This window comes from Mauremys reevesii, linkage group 6 (genome assembly GCF_016161935.1).
Source record: "Mauremys reevesii isolate NIE-2019 linkage group 6, ASM1616193v1, whole genome shotgun sequence".
Taxonomy (NCBI): domain Eukaryota; kingdom Metazoa; phylum Chordata; order Testudines; family Geoemydidae; genus Mauremys; species Mauremys reevesii.
In genome coordinates this window covers 76,469,564-76,489,433 of record NC_052628.1, presented here as the reverse complement: position 1 = coordinate 76,489,433, position 19,870 = coordinate 76,469,564, and the positions used below count along the sequence as shown (strand labels likewise).

The 19,870-nt window shown below is 38.9% G+C and overlaps 1 protein-coding gene across 2 annotated transcripts in view; it reads left to right on the top strand.

The window, feature by feature from the left end:
* Nucleotides 1-19,870, top strand: part of FBN2 (fibrillin 2) — a 245,391-nt gene that overhangs the window by 140,998 nt on the left and 84,523 nt on the right. For both annotated transcript variants that reach the window (XM_039544388.1, XM_039544389.1), the window contains exons 22-30: nt 2,661-2,711; nt 3,394-3,519; nt 10,505-10,732; nt 12,540-12,665; nt 14,636-14,764; nt 16,351-16,476; nt 17,027-17,152; nt 18,091-18,213; nt 18,362-18,487. In XM_039544388.1, the coding sequence (XP_039400322.1) occupies nt 2,661-2,711; nt 3,394-3,519; nt 10,505-10,732; nt 12,540-12,665; nt 14,636-14,764; nt 16,351-16,476; nt 17,027-17,152; nt 18,091-18,213; nt 18,362-18,487 (1,161 nt within the window). The remainder of the gene's footprint in view (nt 1-2,660; nt 2,712-3,393; nt 3,520-10,504; nt 10,733-12,539; nt 12,666-14,635; nt 14,765-16,350; nt 16,477-17,026; nt 17,153-18,090; nt 18,214-18,361; nt 18,488-19,870) is intronic.

Sequence of the window (19,870 nt, the reverse complement as noted above, 5' to 3'; positions counted from 1 at the left end):
GGGGTGGTTGTTAGTGGGTTATAGATTGTTATAATAAGCCATAAATCAAGTGTCTCTATTCAGTCTCTGATTTCACTTTGTGAAGTGTTCACCCATGGCTGAAATGGTGTTTTTTGCCTTTTAGCATTTTCCTGTGAGAGTTCATTTGAGAATGAGTGGTTTTTGCCTTGGTTCCCTCCCATGTATAAGGTTCTTGGGGTGGGTTCTTGGGGGATGAGTTTGTAGATGAGTTTGTAGAGTTTCTTTTGGAGTTGTTCGGGGAAGGATTTGATGATATCCTTAAATTCCTGGTTAAATTGTGATGTGGGATCATCTCTGAATTCTGTATAGTAAGTGGTGTCAGAGAGTAGTCCATTAGCCTTGTTAATGCAGTCATGGTGTTTGAGGAATCCTGGGAGACACACCATATCTCGGCACAGCACTCTTATGGAAGGAATATTGGGACCCAGAAACCATCTTAAAACCACTCAACAGACAAAGGGCCAGTTTCCTCCAAGACACAACTGACTTTCTCCACAAACTGCACAACATTAACAACCTCCCTCAGAACACCATCCTTGCCACCATGAATGTCACCTCCCTCCCTGCACCAACATCCCTCACAATGATGGCATCGCTGGCTGCCTCAAATATTTACACGACAATGGACAATTCTCAGATAGCCACTGCACACACATTGCCAAACTCATCCTCACCCAGAAAAATTTTACATTAAAAAAAAAAAACACTTTTGGCTAAACCATGGGTACTCGGATGGCTCCTCAATATGCCAACCTCTTCATGTGCCACCTTGAGGAAGAATTTTTGGACAAATGCACCATGAAACTACTGATATCCTTGAGATGTGTCAATGATATTTTCATCCTCTGGACAGACAACCTAAACTTCCTCAGAGATTTCTACCACAACTTAAACAGCCACCACCCGTTCATTCAACTCTCTCTAGAACACTTCCACAGTAGCATAAACTTCTTGGACACAACAATCATCTTCAACAATGGAACCCTACAGACAACTACATACAAGAAACCCACAGATCATCACACCTAACTTCATAGATCCAGTAACCACCCCATACACACCACAATATCTGTTTATCTAAAGCCAGGAACTCAGATACCACAGAATATGCTCCGAGGAGAAAGTCAGGGATATACGCCTTAACACACTCCAAAGCGCCTTCACCAAGGACACTCCACCAGAGAAGTAGATTGCATCATGGAGCAGGCAACCCAAATACCCTGAGGGAACCTGCTTCAATACAGAAATAAAACCCTCCCTGACCACGCATCCTAGCTGTCACTCACTACCCCACACTGGAACCCATATGTAGTACAAACAACTACAACCCATACTTAATGGGGACCCCATCCTGAAATAAATCTTTCATGAACCCCCTCTTTTGGCCTTGAAATAACCCCCAAACTTTCCAAGCTCATCATCAAAAACAACCTCCCCACAGACCAGGACACACCAACTCAAAGCAGTACCAGACCCTGACAGAACAACAAATGCAAAACTGGTAGACACATCTCCACTGCTACAATGATCAACACCTCCCTTGACACACCTCTCAAGATCGATGGGTACTACACATGCCTATCACAACATTTATTGTACCTCATTCAGTGCACAAAATGCCCCAATAACAACTGTGTGGGTGAAACCAGACAACCATTGCACTGTTGAATAAAGTCACACAGGAAAATAAGACAAAAACACCGTATCAGCTGTGGGTGCACACTTTTCACAAAGCGATCACTATATAGCTGACCTCTCAGTCTGTATCCTCAAAGGATACCTGCACAGCACTTTCAAAAAACGAACCTGGGAGCTTCAGCTTTTAACTTTGCTAGACACTAAAAATTATGGAGTGACTAGAGACACTGGATTTATGGTTTATTACAATAATCTGTAACTCATTAACATCCCTCCGCCAGTTGCCTTCCCTGCCCCCCGACCTTTCCCCCTTATGATTGGAAGAGTGTTCATGGACTACTTCACTTTGAATGGTTCCTTGAAATATGTGTTAACGACTTATGCTAAACAATCTGTTCCACCTTGTATTTAGCTGTGAGACTCTGGATATGTCTAGACTGCAGGTAGACACCTGCAACTGGCTCATGCTAGCTGACTCAGGCTCACAGGGCTCAAGCTAAGGGGCTGCTTCATTGCAGTGTAGATGTTCAAGGTCAGGCTGCAGCCTAAGCTCTCGGACCTTTCCACCTTACAGGGCTCTACAGCTCACCCACCTTGTTTCTCTACAATTGCTGCTTGCAAGATACCTTAATTTCTACATCACAGAGCTTAATATCCTCTGGGACTGGAGATTGAAAGCAGGAATATTCTGAGCTCCCGATGTGTGAGAAAGGAAGGATAACAGCAGTTGCTCTAAGGAATTGGACGAATGGGAAAGAGACAGAATTTATTTATATGCCCTTGCGTCATTGAGCTAGTCATGCCATCCGCTACTGAGACAACATCAGGGCATTTCTGCTCTTGCTTTTGAAATGGACCCTTAATACTAAGAATATGTCACTGTTCCGCTTGTTAGGCCATTAGTATAAATTTGAGGGGGGAAAGGTCACAAAATTTCTGATTATGATTAACTATTAAAGTCGTATAATTCTGAAAATAATTGTTCTTTTTTTTATTTCCAGATGCAGCTTGCCCAAGAGGATTTGCCAGAGTTAAGGGAGTTACCTGTGAAGGTGAAGTAATTCTTTCTGACTCAGGAGTAGCACACCTTTTGTTTTTTTAAACTGGATAAAGAGGATTCATTACATTATATCCTTGTTGTTGGAGAAGATAATCAAATTGACATTTGGTGGTTGTCATCACAGGCAATGGTGACTGTTGGAAAATGTTGCCCTACCCTAAGGTATTTGAGGAGCTAAAGGAAATCAAGGAAATCTTTGTTCTGATGGTACAGAGCAGATGGAAACTTGAGCACCCTTGGGTTTCCCCCTAAATAAGTGGAATCTCTGTTGCTTTATCCACCCTCACTTCCAGTGCAAGAGACCATTCCACAAAAAAGGAAATGTGGCTGGGGTGTGTTTATACCATGGTGATTCATAGATGTTGGAACAGCCACTAGGAAGTAGTTGGCAGCCAGGTGTAAGAAAGAACAGTCTTCAGATCCTAATATTGTATAACTGAAAATAGTTTGATTGCCCTGACATAACTTTAAATCCTCAATAAGGCTGTAGCTACCTTAATAAATTAAGCAGCAAAGAATCCTGTGGCACCTTATAGACTAACAGACGTCTGTTAGTCTATAAGGTGCCACAGGATTCTTTGCTGCTTCTACAAAACCAGACTAACACGGCTACCCCTCTGATACTTAATAAATTAAGAACTTCAACTTCTTTTTGTGCTTCATTTCACATTTAGATGTAAATGAGTGTGATGTTTTCCCGGGTGTTTGTCCCAATGGACGTTGTGTTAACAGCAGAGGATCATTTCACTGTGAGTGTCCAGAAGGCCTGACACTCGATGGAACAGGTCGAGTGTGTTTAGGTAAGAGCATGGTCACCTCTCACTGTTCCTTAGCTCTATGACTGACTTCTCATGTTCTTTGTACAGTTTAAAATAATCCTACAGTTTCTGGAATGCATTGTTCCTTGAAAGGTATTTTTTTAACGTTCCTGTATATACTTTAACTTATGTCTGTTTAATACTCAACACTTGCCCCAGCTTAGGGAAGTCTATATAAGAAGTGCTAAAGATAGACATCCAGTTTAGGACTTGTCTTCATTGCAGTGTTAGCTCAAGGTCTAGCTCGAGTGTTGCCTCTACCCAGACTCCCTTGCATACACAAAAATCGCTCAGATGAAGAGAGTTTTAAACTTGAGCTAGCTGGCCTGTCATAGGGTATGTGTTGAAGCTTGAGTACTGCTGATGCTCATGCTAGTAATGCAGTTGGGATGCAGAGGCTCTATGCTGCTAATCCAAACACTCTGTGCTGCTCAAGTGTTATTTTGAAGCATATCGAGCTAGGCTTATCTGAAAGGAAATGGCTTGTCTTTACTGCAGTGTTAGATCAAGTTTTTAGATTTCAGCATTTAGTCAACAGAAGAAACTGACAATCTGACACAGAAAAGAAGATCTTTAAGTATCAAAAACTGTAAATGTGCTTTAAAAAAAATTAACCAGTTGAAGTTGTATTATTCATTGCTTCTATTAACCCCTTCATTCTTGAATTAGTTGCAGTGATGAGCAAAGCATGTCACACATGTGGCTCATGGGGGCTAAGGGACTCAGGTTCAAGCATAGTTATTACAGAGAAAGCAGCACATTGTTCTTCCTTGTGGCTCAGAAAGAAATACTAAGTTTAATACATAATGCAGCTATTATGGTAATGTGATTTTCCTGATCAATGAGTCAGTGGTAACATTATATTTTATAGTTTTCTAATGGCCAAATCTTGAACCTGTTAGCAAATCCTATGGAATAGGACTTTGTCCCCTAGAATTGCAAAAGTGATGGGGCATGTAATTTTCATCTCCAGTCTAGAAGTAGGGCATGGCACACCCTTGCAGAAAGGCCATAGCATATACTTCTGGATTAGGGGAAGAGCAGTGGACCTGATCTGTCCTTGCCTCATATGCAATGTGACACACACAGAGCCACACTGTTTTAGGCCATCTGGACCTTCTGGAATATTATCTGGAAATTCTAGCTGGTTCAGAAAGCATCATTCTGCTTGTGGCAGAATGTGTTATCAGTGCTCAGTAATCTGCACTGCCTGGCTGTCTGTTTCCAGGTGGAGTGTAAGGTAATGATTTGACCCATAAAGTCCTAAATGTCTTGAGACCTGCCTACCTGAGAGACTGCCTCTCTCTCCAGGCCATATTGCCACAGTTATGATCAGAAAAAGCCTTTGATCTTGATTCTCCCCATTGTAAAGGATAAGGTCTGCTTGCGAAGCATTCTCTTTAAAGGACCCTTTCCTTTGGAATGCTCTGTCCCCCAAGGTCTGAAATAGTCTGCATATGTTGACATTCTTGGCATGCTGTGAAGCCCATCTGTTCTCAGGATGTTGATGAAGGGCTGAGAAGAGGCAGTTGAAGGTGGGATTTGCTTGGTGGTGGTTTTAGTCTGTGCTGCTCAAGTGAAAGATGTGATCTAATGATGTAGGAGACTGGGTATGAGGAAGTAGTATCTCTGCTTTGGTTAATTTTTACATTATATCTCCTGTATTATTATTGTTTTTAAATGTCCATCGAGGGTGCACAGAGCTTTCAATGTGCTCCATTTGATGTGGAGTTTATATAGGACTAATACCTAAATAAATAAATATAAAAACTCTTTAGAACTCTACCATACAAGTATAGGCCCCATTTCCTATCTCATCATGGTGAGTTGTGGAGACTCACTGCAACAATTCCAAACACTGCGAGGGGAGTTTCCCGACACAAGGGTCTCTGTAGCTTTTGTATCCTTGCAATAAGCTAATGTCTTTTAAGCAACTTTTGGTCCTGATTGCATACATATGCCTCAGTGCTTGGATACTATTGTAATGGGTGCTGTATTAAAAACAGAGATAGTATCAGGAGTTGGATGCAAGATCTGAAGTTGTTCCAGTAGAAATGAGAATATTTTTCAATGGATAGAAAAGGAACATTTTTTCCATTAGAGAACCTGCATTTTACATAACTGAGAAGCTATAAAACCTGCATTCATAGGCCCCAAACTCTTATATAGGATTAAATAAGACTTTTGCCTTGCAATTTAAATGGACGTTTATTGGCAAAGGCTTGGCAAACTACAGTAATGGACTTAGGTGATTTGTGATTAAGTACATGTTTAAATTAAAAGTCTGAAACTTTTTCGTGACACCCTCTTCACCTCCGTCCAACAGCTGTGAGCTTCACACTGCTGCTTGCAAGTTCCCTGTTTGGAAATGGTACAGGACCAGTGGACGCAGATGGGGAAACTGGCAGCCAAAGAACTATGCACTTTGAATAGATTCTGGAGTTTATATGGTTTTAGTGGAGTTAGTGCAGTTCTGGTGGCTGAAGTATGAAGAGCAACATTTTGACTATTTTCTAAGAAGGAAAATTATTTTTTAAACTGAGCATTTTGTAGAAACCAGCTGATTTGCCTTTTTGGATTTTTGGCTTAGAGTGAAAAATGCATTTAGTTAAAAATTGAAATCAGGTTTCTGGCAGGTACCAGGTAAAATAATTTAAAATTAATGATTTTATTTCAATTTTTAGAAAATCTCAGCATGGATGCCTGTGGCTCTCTAGAGATTGTCCAAAGCGATGTGCTCCAATAGTTTTAAATTGTCCTAGTTTTTCAGCCACTGTCAAACTTGTGAGCTTATAGTGCTTTTTGCAGGGCTCTACTGTTTTATTGCTATAGCCATTACATTTGCACTTTCTGTACATTTCTCCTAGGAAACTCACATTCGTTTTGGAAGTAAGACAGTCAGAATGTTGTTATAGCAGCTCAAAACATTGAATACATTTAAAAATGTAATATCCAAAGAGAGAGAGAGAGAGAGAGAATTAGAAGCAACATCCTGTTTGGGAGTGGAGGTGGGGACTTAATTAAGAGGAAAATTCCACCTGACAAGTCTGGGAAACAACAAAATAAACCTGTGCTGGGCAAGTCAATGGACTCGGGCAAGAGAAGTTGTCCTTAAAATTATTCCAGTATGGTACATTAGGGGTACTGACTTGCCTTGGAGGATGTGGACTGTTGATGAGGGATAACAAGCTGGCTTACAACTTCTGTTACCAGGTTTAGGGGGGGTTTCTTCATAGAACTATATTTCCTCTGATATAGTGAACTTGAGAGAATATATATTTCATACATATGCTTACTCTTAGTTTTATATTTGTTTGCTTAGCTCCCCATCCACTCTGGCCATTTATATAGGTTCCTGCTGGGGAGCTGAGCTCTTTTGAAAATCTGGCCCTTAAAGCTTGATTTTGTACAGGACATGTGTAGAGCGTTACACGTATAATAAGCTCAAGGACAGGGAGGAGAGTGCAGCATTAATGGGAGCACTAATGCTCAGCTGCTTTGTCACTCCTGCACAGAAGCAGGTGTAAGACTAGAGAGAAAAGTGTGCTGCTAATTTTCTCATTAACTTGATGAGCATCACACTTAGGTGTTCTCTGACATGCCCATGCCCTATACCCAATCCATTTTTATCACAGTAAGAACTCAGCAGCAAAAGCTCTTGAGACTTATTTTCAGTCATTTTAGAGGACTCTGCCTAGTGTTTAACCACACTTGCACCTATGTGTTCACTCAGACTTGACAGTGCAACCCACCTTGCATTCCCTACTCTGCATCACACCTGGATTTGTAGGATCAAGGCCTTCATATGTTCCTTTGCTTTAAGAGCAGTTGCCATGCTTCAAGGAATTCCCCTCCACCCCCCATTAAAGATTTCAGTTGAGCATGATGGTAATCCTGTTCATTCTATGCTACCTATAGTTCTATTTATGCTCTTAATTAGCAGCAGCTGATGTGAATCAGTAATTTGCTTTTCAGGGTGAGTAGGGGAGCTGAAGATAATGTAGAGGATGTAAGGGTTGTTGGAAGAGGATTCAAACTTTTGCATTGCCTGATTTGCTGGTAGTAGTTTATACTGAATTATGTGTTGCACTTTAATTAATTCTGGGCATTAATTCTGTTTATATTTTTAAGCTATTTCACTTACAGCATGGGGCTTGATGCTCTTTTTTTAGCATGTGTGTATGAAAATCCGAGCTTTGATAAGGACTCAGATATGCATATAGTGAATGTTAATGTAGCAAAGAAAACGGAAATGACTCAAAATCCAGTCTAGCCAATACGTTTGTTTATGGTGTGGGCTTCCATTTTCCCATATTTGTTTGCACACAGAAAATCAGGATGTGTATGTGTAATTGGCATCTTTATGTAGTTTTGTACAGTAGGTTTGGCTTAGACTTTTTTCCATGCTTGGTAATGTTATTTCCAGCATCTGTAAGAAATGTTACAAGGAGCAGTGTGACGCTTACAGTTGGAGGTGAGAACTGATATGAGGGGCTTTGATTTTAAAACAACATATATTACAACTTTACCTTAAGTCCACCACTTCATTTTGCCAGGGTTTAACCAATAAATGTCAGTTTAAATTACATGGCGTAAGTCTTGTATTTGGCTAGGCAATTTGGGCCACATGATACATTCCTGAAATAAGTTTACTTGCTGCAAACTGCTTAACGTACTACAGTGGTTTTAATGAAATCAAGTGTGTATTAGCTCAGTTGTGTGAGCAGAAAATTATACATCTTGAGGAGGCATGGAAACCCTGAGGATTACATTTCCAGTTCTTACATTTGTGTTGTAAATTGTTTAAATTAAGATGCATATACAGGAAATTTACACAAGAAATTTATATTATTTTGAAGGATTTGCATGGAAAATATATTTATAACTCATCTGTGTTATTTTTAGTTCTTCCATCTTCCCTCATCAGTTCTTCATTTCCCCTGTTGAGCATTAAAAAACCTGACAATGCTTATTAAAACCTAATTCCTGGTCTAGTCTGTCATATGTCAAATTAATGCAACATATTTTGTTTTGGAGCTGTATATTGGTTTTCTGTCCATATCAACAATGCTCTTTGTATCATCGTCTGAGTTGTGTTATTTACACAATGCATTTGTCTTTGTGTTATTCCTTCCACACTGTATCTGTCCCTCTTTTCTGTAGAATACACTGTTTCTTAAGGTCTAATCTAATTTCCATTGATGTAAATGAGAATCTTTCCATTAACTGAAGTCAATGACTAAAGTTCTATTGACCTGAATGGGCATAGGAGCAGGCCCTTAGTACTTACACTATTCTGCAGTTGCTAAATCATACACTGGTACTGGCAGAGTTCTGGAATGCTAACAGAGCATTGTCACAGACTTGTCCATCAGGTTTCAATCTGTATGTTTAGAAAAGTAAATCTGGGAGGAATCAGAACTGGAAAGGGAAATCAATAAAATTAAATCAGTATTATGAGCTCAGAAGAGTCAGCCAGACTTTCTTTGCTTTGTTGGAAAAAAATAAATAAAGATGTAGGTTAGTGACAAACTTTGGGATATGCTGTTATGTATTTTCTTGAAACTTCTATAACTCAATGCAGAGATTTGATAAGCCCCCTGCCATGCCCTTTGGGCTTATACAGCTAGCTAGATACATAGGAAATGGGTATTTCCAATATGCTTGGAATCAGTACATATATGTGGATGTCTTGGCGATGACGAATCTTTCAGTAAACTTCTGAACAATATCATAGAGGCTTACAGTAGCATGTTGTTAACATTTCTATTATGAACACTATTTGTCAGGTATTCATGACTTGATCTTAAAAATTCCCCTCCATGCTAGATATTACCATTTAGGGGCTCAGCTATAAAATGAATTTTTATATTGATTTAATCCTTTAAATTAAACAACTTTCTTAAAAAAACATTTGTGTTATTTCTTGGCATGATGAAAAATGCATAAGAGATTTGTGAAAACAGTGAGACATTCTGACATGCTCTACTGGGAGATTTTTATCATGTGTGGTGTGTATAACACTGCAGCTTATTTTTAATGGGTGATCAGGTAAGTTTGGAAAAATGTACACATGCCCTGTGTGCCTTAAAACACACACACACACACACACACACACACACACACACACACACACACACACACACACACACACACACACAAAGTACATATGTAAATAAGAGACGTAATACTTCTCTAGATAGTATCGTATGCAAATGTGGATTTTGTTGGTCCAATTGGTGTACCTTTTTGGTAGACCCATCCATTTGGATACACATTAGAAAATTTGTCCCTAAATGTGACCGTAAATGAACTTCCATTAACGTATTCTAGGGTTTTGTTTGGGTTTTTTTTTTTGTTACTACTTTGAGCTATTAACACAAGGCCAACAAAAAACAGAGAACCACCAAATTTTGCTTAAATCTTCTGAATTCTTCATGTTACTAATCCAATATCACAAATTTTAAAGAATAGCTGATTTTTACTATATATGCCATACCATATTTATAAATTAGAGTATCTTTAAACAGTGAATAAATATAGTTCTGCTTCCTACCAAATACACACAGACAATCAAGGGAGCACATTCGTGTCATGGCAACACTATATCTTGATGATGTAATAATGCAAAGGTCATAACATTTGCATTGAAATTTTGTGATCTGTACCTCTCTTTCTGGAGATACTTTTACTCAGTGTGAAACAATGCACATCTAGAAATCCATCAATAATGTAACATCAGCAATGGTACTTATGCATCTGTGTAGTTCATATGATGAAATAGCAAACACACATGTTGGCGTCTCAAGTACAAATGTGATCTTGTACTCTCTCTCCCTAGAGGTATAAAAGGTTGAACATCACGCATGCATAATTCAAAAATAACTGTTTCTTAAAAAGTCATTAAATTTAGCAAGCAGTTACTCTATAACATGGTATAATTGCCTTTGTTGTATAAAATGTGCAGATATCCGAATGGAGCAATGTTACCTGAAGTGGGATGAAGATGAGTGCATTCAGTCTGTACCTGGCAAGTTTCGTATGGATGCCTGCTGCTGTGCTGTTGGTGCTGCTTGGGGCTCAGACTGTGAGGAATGTCCTAAGCCTGGCACCAAAGAATATGAGGCTTTGTGCCCTAGGGGACCTGGTTTTTCCAACAGGGGAGATGTTCTAACTGGCAGGCCATTTTATAAAGGTAAAATCCATAATTTGCTGCACATAGCTTACTGGTGCTAAAAGTGGGTGTTGTTTGTATCTTTCAGTCATTAAAGGGAAAACACCAGGCTTTATATGATTGGGATGTTATCAATTATATAGCATTAAAATTCAAACATAACAAATATTAGTTAAGAAATAGTCATCTCGTTCCCCTCCATGTATGGAATGTGTTTTGTGGCAGCAATTTGGACATACTGGAGTGGGGGTAAGATGAGAGTCTGGGAAGCCAGAGAGGAGAAGGTTATGGTAGTCAAGGCAAGAGATTAGGATCTAGTCATGGTTCTTGAGCATGTGAGGGGAGAGGGATGGATATGTTTTGGAGATGATAATGTAGTGGAAAAACCTGCTAGATTTAGCAACAGCATCCATTTTACATGAGAAGGAAAAAAATGGCTAAGATGATACTGAAGCTGAATATTCTGGTTAGAGAAGATAGTGAAGACAGTACCAGCAGTGAAAGAGAAAGGAAGGAGAAAGCCACTGCCCTTCCCCTCTGCATGCTGCCTAAGTAGCTCTTGCTTCCTCCTCAGGCTGAGAGGGGTTGGAAACTGCCTGAGAAGCTGGAGGTGAGATATTTATTGATGCCCGAGTGAGGCCTGGGTTGTGGAGGGAGAACTGTGGATTGTTATATTCTGTGACCAGAAGTTGGGCTGGGGGGATGGAGGTGAGAGATAGAAGAGGACAGAAACACCAGTTTCTCCCTCCCCCAGAAAATTGAAGACTTAAAGTAATAAGGATATTCTCACCTTTTTTGTCCTCATTTCATTTTTATACAAGGTGAGATCATTCTGAAATATTTTTAAATAAGCACGTATACTGCAAAGCCTTGGTTTTGAAAAATATCATATTGTTTGGAGGAACTTCAACATGTTTTTCATTATGCATAACCATTCATCAGTTCTGATATTTAATTGTTACCGTCCTTTCTCAGGTAAAACTCCTATTAAATTCAGTGGAAGTTAGCCTGAACAAGGATTAAGGACTAGTATTTTGTCCAGGATTTAGCTCTGCTTTTCTCTGCCTATTGTTTTCTCTTGTACTTGCACCAGCACTTTCCTCTGCACATACTGCTGTCTTGTCTCCAGGCTACAATTTTGTTCCATAAAATGGATGCTTCTCAGTTAAGGGCATTCATCCAGTAGAATGGTACCTAGAAGTAATGTATAGTGCTCATTAGATAATGTTTAGGGCCTGAGTGACTCTTATGTGTACAAAGAGGCCCTTTTATAAGCCCTGTGCAAGGCCTATTACAATTACAGTCCCCGTATTATGGAGTATGTGGGGACTGCTCTCTCCATACATTGCAATGGACTGTTTTACCCCAAAGAGGAGTGAAAGTGTGGGACTGTACCCCTGCCACTCCACTGCACTAGTCTGCAAAGCTGCTGAAAAGTCCCCATGTGCTCTAGGGAATCTTCAAAAGAGTTTCAGGGAGCCACAAACTCTCTCACCAAGTTATACCTGGGCTGGTATGTCTCCTCACTACCTCTTTCTCAGGCTGTCTTTTATAGGCACAATTTATTCCACGGGGTTTCCTCATTCTCTTTCCTGCTTTGATTTGAATTCACAATCTCACAGTGGTAGCTGAAGTTCAGTTTCTAGAACAGAATGACTTTCAGCAGCAGGAATGAAGCGACAATGTCTTATGCACTGCCAGGTCTATTTTGCAGGGTAGCACACTTTGTTCAGATAACAACATGATGCTCAGGAATGCGAAATTACCACTCTTGACACAATTTCCTTGTTAATCATTTAAATGTTCTGTTTTATTTTTTTCTTCATAGATATTAATGAATGTAAAGTGTTCCCTGGTATGTGTATGAATGGCAAATGCAGGAACGCAATTGGAAGTTTCAAGTGTAGATGTAACAGCGGGTTTGCTTTAGATATGGAGGAAAGAAACTGTACAGGTAAGTCTTACATTTTCCCCAGTGTTTAAAGGAAGCTGCACCCATTTTGCTCAGTATGGCAATCTAAAAAACTCACTATCCAGATCTTGTAGTTCTTGGGAGTTTTCCCCTAGTAAGAAATGCAAAATTTGGCTGTTAGTGTGAAGCTCTTGAGCTTCTCTTTCAATGAGGAATACTCTAATAATTGTGTCTTCTAATATATTCTCATACACCAAAACTTTGTTAAATTACTGTTAAAGTTGCTTGAGTCAAACTCCTAGAAATGAAATCACTAAAATTCAAGAAAATGGCCAGTTAAGGCAACATTAACATTCCTTACTACCTAGGCATCGTAATACCAGGTGGACTCGGAGACTCCTTACTTCCACCACAAACTCACTTTCATTTGCAAAATACAGCTCAAAATGCTTATATCCAGTTCCTTACAATCATGCTCACATGTGACATCAGGCATAATACTGACAGACATGTAATATGTGTTATTGGTACTTAAAAAAAATCTGAGGTCAGAGTTAAGCCAGTAAGCTTCTGTGATTGAAGAACTGGATGTGTGCATTGTGAGTGATTGCATGTTGGAAATGAAAGTGTTTTTATTCTGGAGCTCAGGGATTTCTGTGTTTGGGTTGTTTGATGTGTGTGTGTGGGGTAAGGCATCTGAAGTTGGTCTGGATGTTAATGTTCCCTACCTGATGTTTTCTGTGGTTTTCTAGTTATTGTATTGGTGGAAAATGCACTTGAGCAACCTTAATTTTAAGTTAATGAGAGGTCAGAGTACATATTTTTTCACAAAAAAAATTTCTCCACTTTTTCATTGAAATTTTGTTCAGACGAAAATTTTCTGCTGATCAGCTCTAGACTTAATGCTCTTTTAATGTGTTTTTGTGTTTCAAATTACTAACAAAATGGGATTAGTGGGTAAAATTTGTAGGAGGGCAACTGTGCTGTGACATGAGGCCCACGGCAGTGTATTGCTGTCCTGCAGACCTCTGCACATCTGTATGTGGTACATGAATTACTGTTGGATTGCACAGAGGGGAGCGAGAGGGAATGAAATGGAGGAAAAAGGGAGCGGATTTTATCCATGATGGAAGAGTAAAAAATGTGTGACATGTTCAAAGACTCCCTCCTCTCTGTCTCCCCATGTCCCTCCTCTTCCCTGCCTCCCCAACTCCATGTGTTTGTCTGCCTCCTGCAGCTCCTCTATAAACACTTGAGTTTGTGCATTCCTACATCTCTGCGCACCTATCCAGATACCTCCTCTCTACAGTCTCCTGACCACTTTCATACCTGACACCCACAACCCCCTTTTTGCCCCATGTGCTCTATTCTTGTCTTCCTCACCCTATCTTTCTTGGACCTCATGGAGAACTACACCAGTTCTCTGCTCCCCAATGCTCTGCACTTCTCTGGGGTTCATCTGTTAATCAATTCAGTGTTCTCATCTATCTATAACCCTGTCTTCTGATTTCTATTCCACTTGTACACTTTTTATAATTTTGCATTGTTTTACACATTATTACTGTTTTTAAAAATAATTTAAAAAGAGACTTCTGTATATTACTGTAAATCTCAATGCCTCTTTAGCTATGGAGTCAACTGACATCATAATAATGACAATTCCAAGAGGAGTGATGATAATCAGAGCTTTTCTATAACTTTGGAATTCTTGGTATGGTGCCTATTGCATAAATATCATCCCATCAAAAATATGATCCCAAAATGATGCCTGATGGAAACCCACTTGTCACAAGGTTTCAAATCTAATTTAGATTTCTGAAGTCACCTTGTTTCAAATCTTTTATGACTCGATTGATCACTGACTCATTCTTTTAAAATATTAAATGAAATATTTGAATGCCCATGTATACACTTCAGATTTCACTGGAACAAGTCACTTTTCTATTTGCATATAAAGCAGGATTCACTTTAAACTATGTTTGATTTTTTTTCTCTTCATTAATGTAAAATAGACATTGATGAGTGTCGTATCTCCCCGGACCTCTGTGGAAGTGGTACCTGTGTCAACACTCCAGGCAGCTTTGAATGTGAATGCTTTGAGGGCTATGAGAGTGGATTTATGATGATGAAGAATTGCATGGGTAAGTGTTGTCAGAATGTATTGCAGTCCTTCCGTTTACTGTTTTGGAGCCTGATATTTTAAACTGTGTGCACTAATGCACACCTAATTATCATCCATAGTTACTGTGACTGCATGTATAAATCAGGTCTGACTGTACACAGATGTGTAGTTAATGGTACAAATACCTGTATTGTGCATGCAGTTATGGTAATTGTCTACATGAATTAGATTTACAATTCCCTGCTCACATTTTTGCACATGCACATATTAGGGAATCATAGAAATATAAGTCTGGAAGTGCCTTCATGAGGTCATCTAGCCAGTACCCCACACTAAGGGGAGGACCAAGTATAACTAGACCATCCCTGGCAGGTGTTTGTTTAAATTGTTATTAAAAACCTTCAATGATGGTGTTCCGCAGTCTCCCTTAAAATTCTATTTCAGTGCTTAACTATCCATATAGTTAGAAAGTTTTTCCTAATATCTAGCCTGAATCTCCCTTGCAGCAGATTAAGCCCATTATTTCTTGTCGTACCTTCAGTGGACAAAGGGAACAATTGATCACCATCCTCTTTATAACAGCCTTTAACGTATTTGAAGACTGCTATCAGGTCCTCCTCAGTCTTCTTTTCTCAAGACTAAACATGCCCAGTTTTTTTTATCTTTTTCTCATGTCATGTTTTCTAAACATGTTATTAGTTTTATTGCTCTTCTCTTGACTCTGTCCGATTCTCCATCTCTTTCCTAAAGTGTGGTGCCTACAATTGGACACACTACTAGAGCTGAGGCCTCACCAGTGCCTACTAGAGAGGAACAATTACCTCCCTTGTCTTACGTACAATTACCTCCCTTGTCTTAGCCTTTTTCGCAACTGCCTCACATTGCCTACTCCTATTCAATTTGTGATCCACTATAATCTCTAGGTTTCAGAGTAGCAGCTGTGTTAGTCTGTATCCGCAAAAAGAACAGGAGTACTTGTGGCACTTTAGAGACTATAATCTCTAGATTCTTTTCAGAAGTTATTGCCCATTTTGTAATTGTGCCTTTGATTTTTATTTCCTAAGTGAAGTACTTTGCCCTTGTCTTTATTGAATTTCATCTTGTTGATTTCAGACTAATTCTCTTAATTTGTTGAGATTGTTTGAATTCTAATCCTGTCCTCCAATGTGCTTGTGACCCCTCCCAGCTTGGTGTCATCTGCAGACTTATAAGCACACTCTTCCCTCCATTTTCCAAGTCATTAATGAAAATATTGAATAGTAGCAGACTCAGGATTGTCTCCTATGATACCTCACTAGATACAGCCTCCCTGTTTGAGAGCAAACCGTTGATAATTACCCTTTGAGTACAATCAGCTATGCACCCACCTTATGGTAATTTCATCTAGACCACATTTCTGAGTTTGCTTATGAAAATGTCATGATGCCATTACTGTACAATGTCATTGCTTACCTGTTACAGGAGGTGGAGAAGAGCAGTCATTACTTCTTTTTAATCTCTTTGTGAACCTCAGATTCTGAATTACCCCCTGATGCTGACAATTGCATTTCCCTTCTTTTCCCCCTCACTAATTGTTCCTTAAATGCCTGTCATGTTTCCTTTCAGACATAGATGAATGTGAACGTAACCCTCTCCTTTGCAGAGGTGGCACTTGTGTGAACACAGAAGGCAGCTTTCAATGTGACTGTCCTTTGGGACATGAGCTATCACCATCACGTGAGGATTGTGTGGGTGAGTTTGTTACCTGAGGATGGCATGTATCTGTGGTATAAAAGCTGCTTGTGACTGACCAGGATGTGGTGCCAGGAATATCTATACATTCCTGTTCTTCCTTGTTTCTAGATTGCTTCAAATTGAAACCTCAGGGCCTGATACTGAAAAGTCCTCAATGCACTCAGCATCCATTGACTTCAATGGGAATTGAGGGCTTAGAGCACCTTGCAGGAAATGTTCAGCACTTCACAGGAGTGGACTCTCAGAAATTATAAAAGAATCTTGTCAACTTTCAATTAAAATACATAAAAGATAAAAATTGGTTCCTTTATGAAATGCAGCTCTCCTCTCTCCATGTATTTGGGGTACATTTTTGCTTTGTTTCACCTCTTCTATGAAATATCACTTGTTCAGTTGCAATGTTGTTTTGTTACATAGTCACTTCCAGGGATAATTTAAATTATAGTCTCTGTCCATGTTTCCTTAGTGGCTTTGGCGTTCCAGCAGCCATTGCAGAACTGGCCTTTTGAATGTCAAGTAACTGATGTGAGCAATTCTTCTTTTTCAGATATAAATGAATGTTCATTGAGTGATAATCTCTGCAGAAATGGCAAGTGTGTGAACATGATTGGAACATATCAATGTTCCTGTAACCCCGGATACCAGGCCACTCCAGACAGACAAGGCTGCATTGGCAAGTATTGAATTCTTCCACCTTCATACATTTATGTCATCTCTCTTTACATTTAATTTAATTTCCTGTTAAAACCAGTCAGAGCCAGCTTTGGTCACTATGCAAAGCAGCAACTGTTGGGACACTCTATACCCCAAGAGTTATGAAAAGAGCAGATTGTTTCAATTTAAATATAGAGGAAAGAAGGGTGTGTTGCCATGCTGCAAAACCTCTGTGAAACAGTTTGAGGAAAAATCATTCTCATTATACTAATCCAGTCAAATCTTAAGAGATTTAGCTAAGGTCCAGATGGTGGTGTTCAATTTTATTCCCTGATCAAAAACAGCCAGGGGTCCCATGTTACTGCTTTTGTTACTGATTTGCCCCTTTATCCCCTCCCCCATCACATGTGGTACATATAGTTTTTTTAAATGCAACACTATCTTTGTAAATACTTTGATGGGAGATTCTTCCGGTGTTTTTATAACTGCGATCCTGTAGTTTAACCTTTGTTTATAGCACTACTGAGTTATAATAATTGGTAGAATGCACATACTGTTAGGTTACCTAACTGAAGGGTTTTGATACAAAGTTGTGCTATAGTTCAGTGCTTTCACCTAGATGTTTAGAGTCTCTGGAATTTTCTTTCTACAATGTCTTCTTCTGTTTAATTTCCTTTCAAGTTCTCATCTTTACTTTCTTTGGATCTTAGAGAAAATCAACAAATATCAACAAAAACAATGCCTAAAAACGGTCACTTGCTTCCATAGATAAAAATGAGTAATGAAGGAGGGAGGGCTAAACGAAGTGTAAATCAGTAATATAAAGTGAGAATAGAAATTCAAAATGACCTCATTGTTGAAAATAATTCCCTTGCTAAATAAAATAGCAAGCAAAGATGACTTCTCCTTATGAAAACAGAAGTGTCAAATAATGTAGTCCAAATATTATTTTCCCAGATATTGATGAATGTATGATCATGAATGGAGGCTGTGACACCCACTGTACTAACTCGGAGGGCAGCTATGAATGTAGTTGCAGTGATGGCTATGCTCTCATGCCAGATGTGAGAACATGTGCAGGTAAGAGAGGAGATGAAACAACATTGTAGTATCTTCCTGAGACTTCATTTTAAAAAATTCTCATATCGTATCCTATAGCAAAACAAAACATATTATTTTAGCAGATCCTTATCTGTATGTGCTGTAATGTGATCTGTTTTCATTCCAGATATTGATGAATGTGAAAACAGCCCAGATATCTGCGATGGTGGGCAGTGTACTAATATTCCAGGAGAATATCGCTGTCTTTGTTATGATGGCTTCATGGCTTCTATGGACATGAAAACCTGTATTGGTAAGTACCTACAAGTTATATTTTAGTAGTTTGTTATTGTGTGTATTACCTAATGAATCACAACAAGCAGAATCAAATTATGTAAGAAAAAATTGCTGAACACAAAAATTTATAGTTTTTCTTAAGAAACAACCTTAACTGCTTTCCCCTGAAGAGAAAATATTTTTAAAAGTCTTTAAAGTGAAATTAATCTAATTTGGGTCCATTAACACTAAAATGTCTTACTCATAATCTAAGTATTATTGCACGGTATCAGTACGGGGCAGAGGTAAGGCTGTTTGGGTGCCTTCACTCTTCATTTCCATAATGTAACAGAGTTGAATTTCCTAAAAGTGTAACCTTAACTCTGAACTTCCTGCTTGGTTTGGGATAATTACAGAGTTTTCCAGTTTTTTTTTTTTAAATCTGGGTTGGTGGGGAGAGGGGAATACACACGTTCATAAATTACATACAGAAAACCTGTGAAGATTTAAAGGTACAAAGTTAAGCACTTAAAATTTAGGTAATACTGCAGTTAAGGTTGCCTATGTATTCCATGAACTGAACTACTGAAACTAAACAATCACGAGGGATTTTCTAGTGGATTTATTTCTTCAGTTTGATTGAATTGTAACAATAAGGAAGATCATGATGGCATGTTTTGATCTGCAGAGTCATTTTATAAATATGCTAGCCTTCCGAGAGAGGAAAATAGATGAAAAGTAGTACAAAGGGAAGGTGTCCTTGAACAGCAATGGCTCCTCTTCCCTTAACTTCAGAACCAATAAACTGTTATTTTTTTTCTTCATGCCTTTATCTTGTTGAGATGTTCAAATCCTTTTGGATTCTTTACTGCAGTCCATGTCCACTGAGCTGGTCAATGTTTTCCCAACCCAGTCAAAAGACAGGGTTGATCTCTTCAACAATTCCCTCTCACATATTGTTAGCTATGTTAGTGCTTATGAAAATAACTTTTCCGTCCACTGTTCTCCTCTTGGAACAGAAAACCTCAGGTTAGAATGTTGTATAGCAGTGGACTATGAGTCTGGGTTTCATACTTCGTTAACAGCATCATTCACTTCAAGAAACTTGTGAAGCTGTTCCTGTTTCTTATTGTAGTCTGTTACTGTCTGCAGTAAAGTACTAGGAGTTTGATCTGTAGAAATATTTGTAACATTTTCTATTTACTTAATAGTATGTGGAGTGACTGAGGTAATTAGTTGTGATTCTGATCTTACACCAGTATAAATCTGGGGTTACTCCAATGAAGTTAAAACATTGATGTAAAATGGGTGTCAGAGCAGAGTGCACAAATCTACAAGGTTGCAACTAGATCTACAATTTGGAGGATGTAATAGGTTTCAAAGTTAGCTAAACTTTGGGCTCAAGCTACAGTCTCGTAAT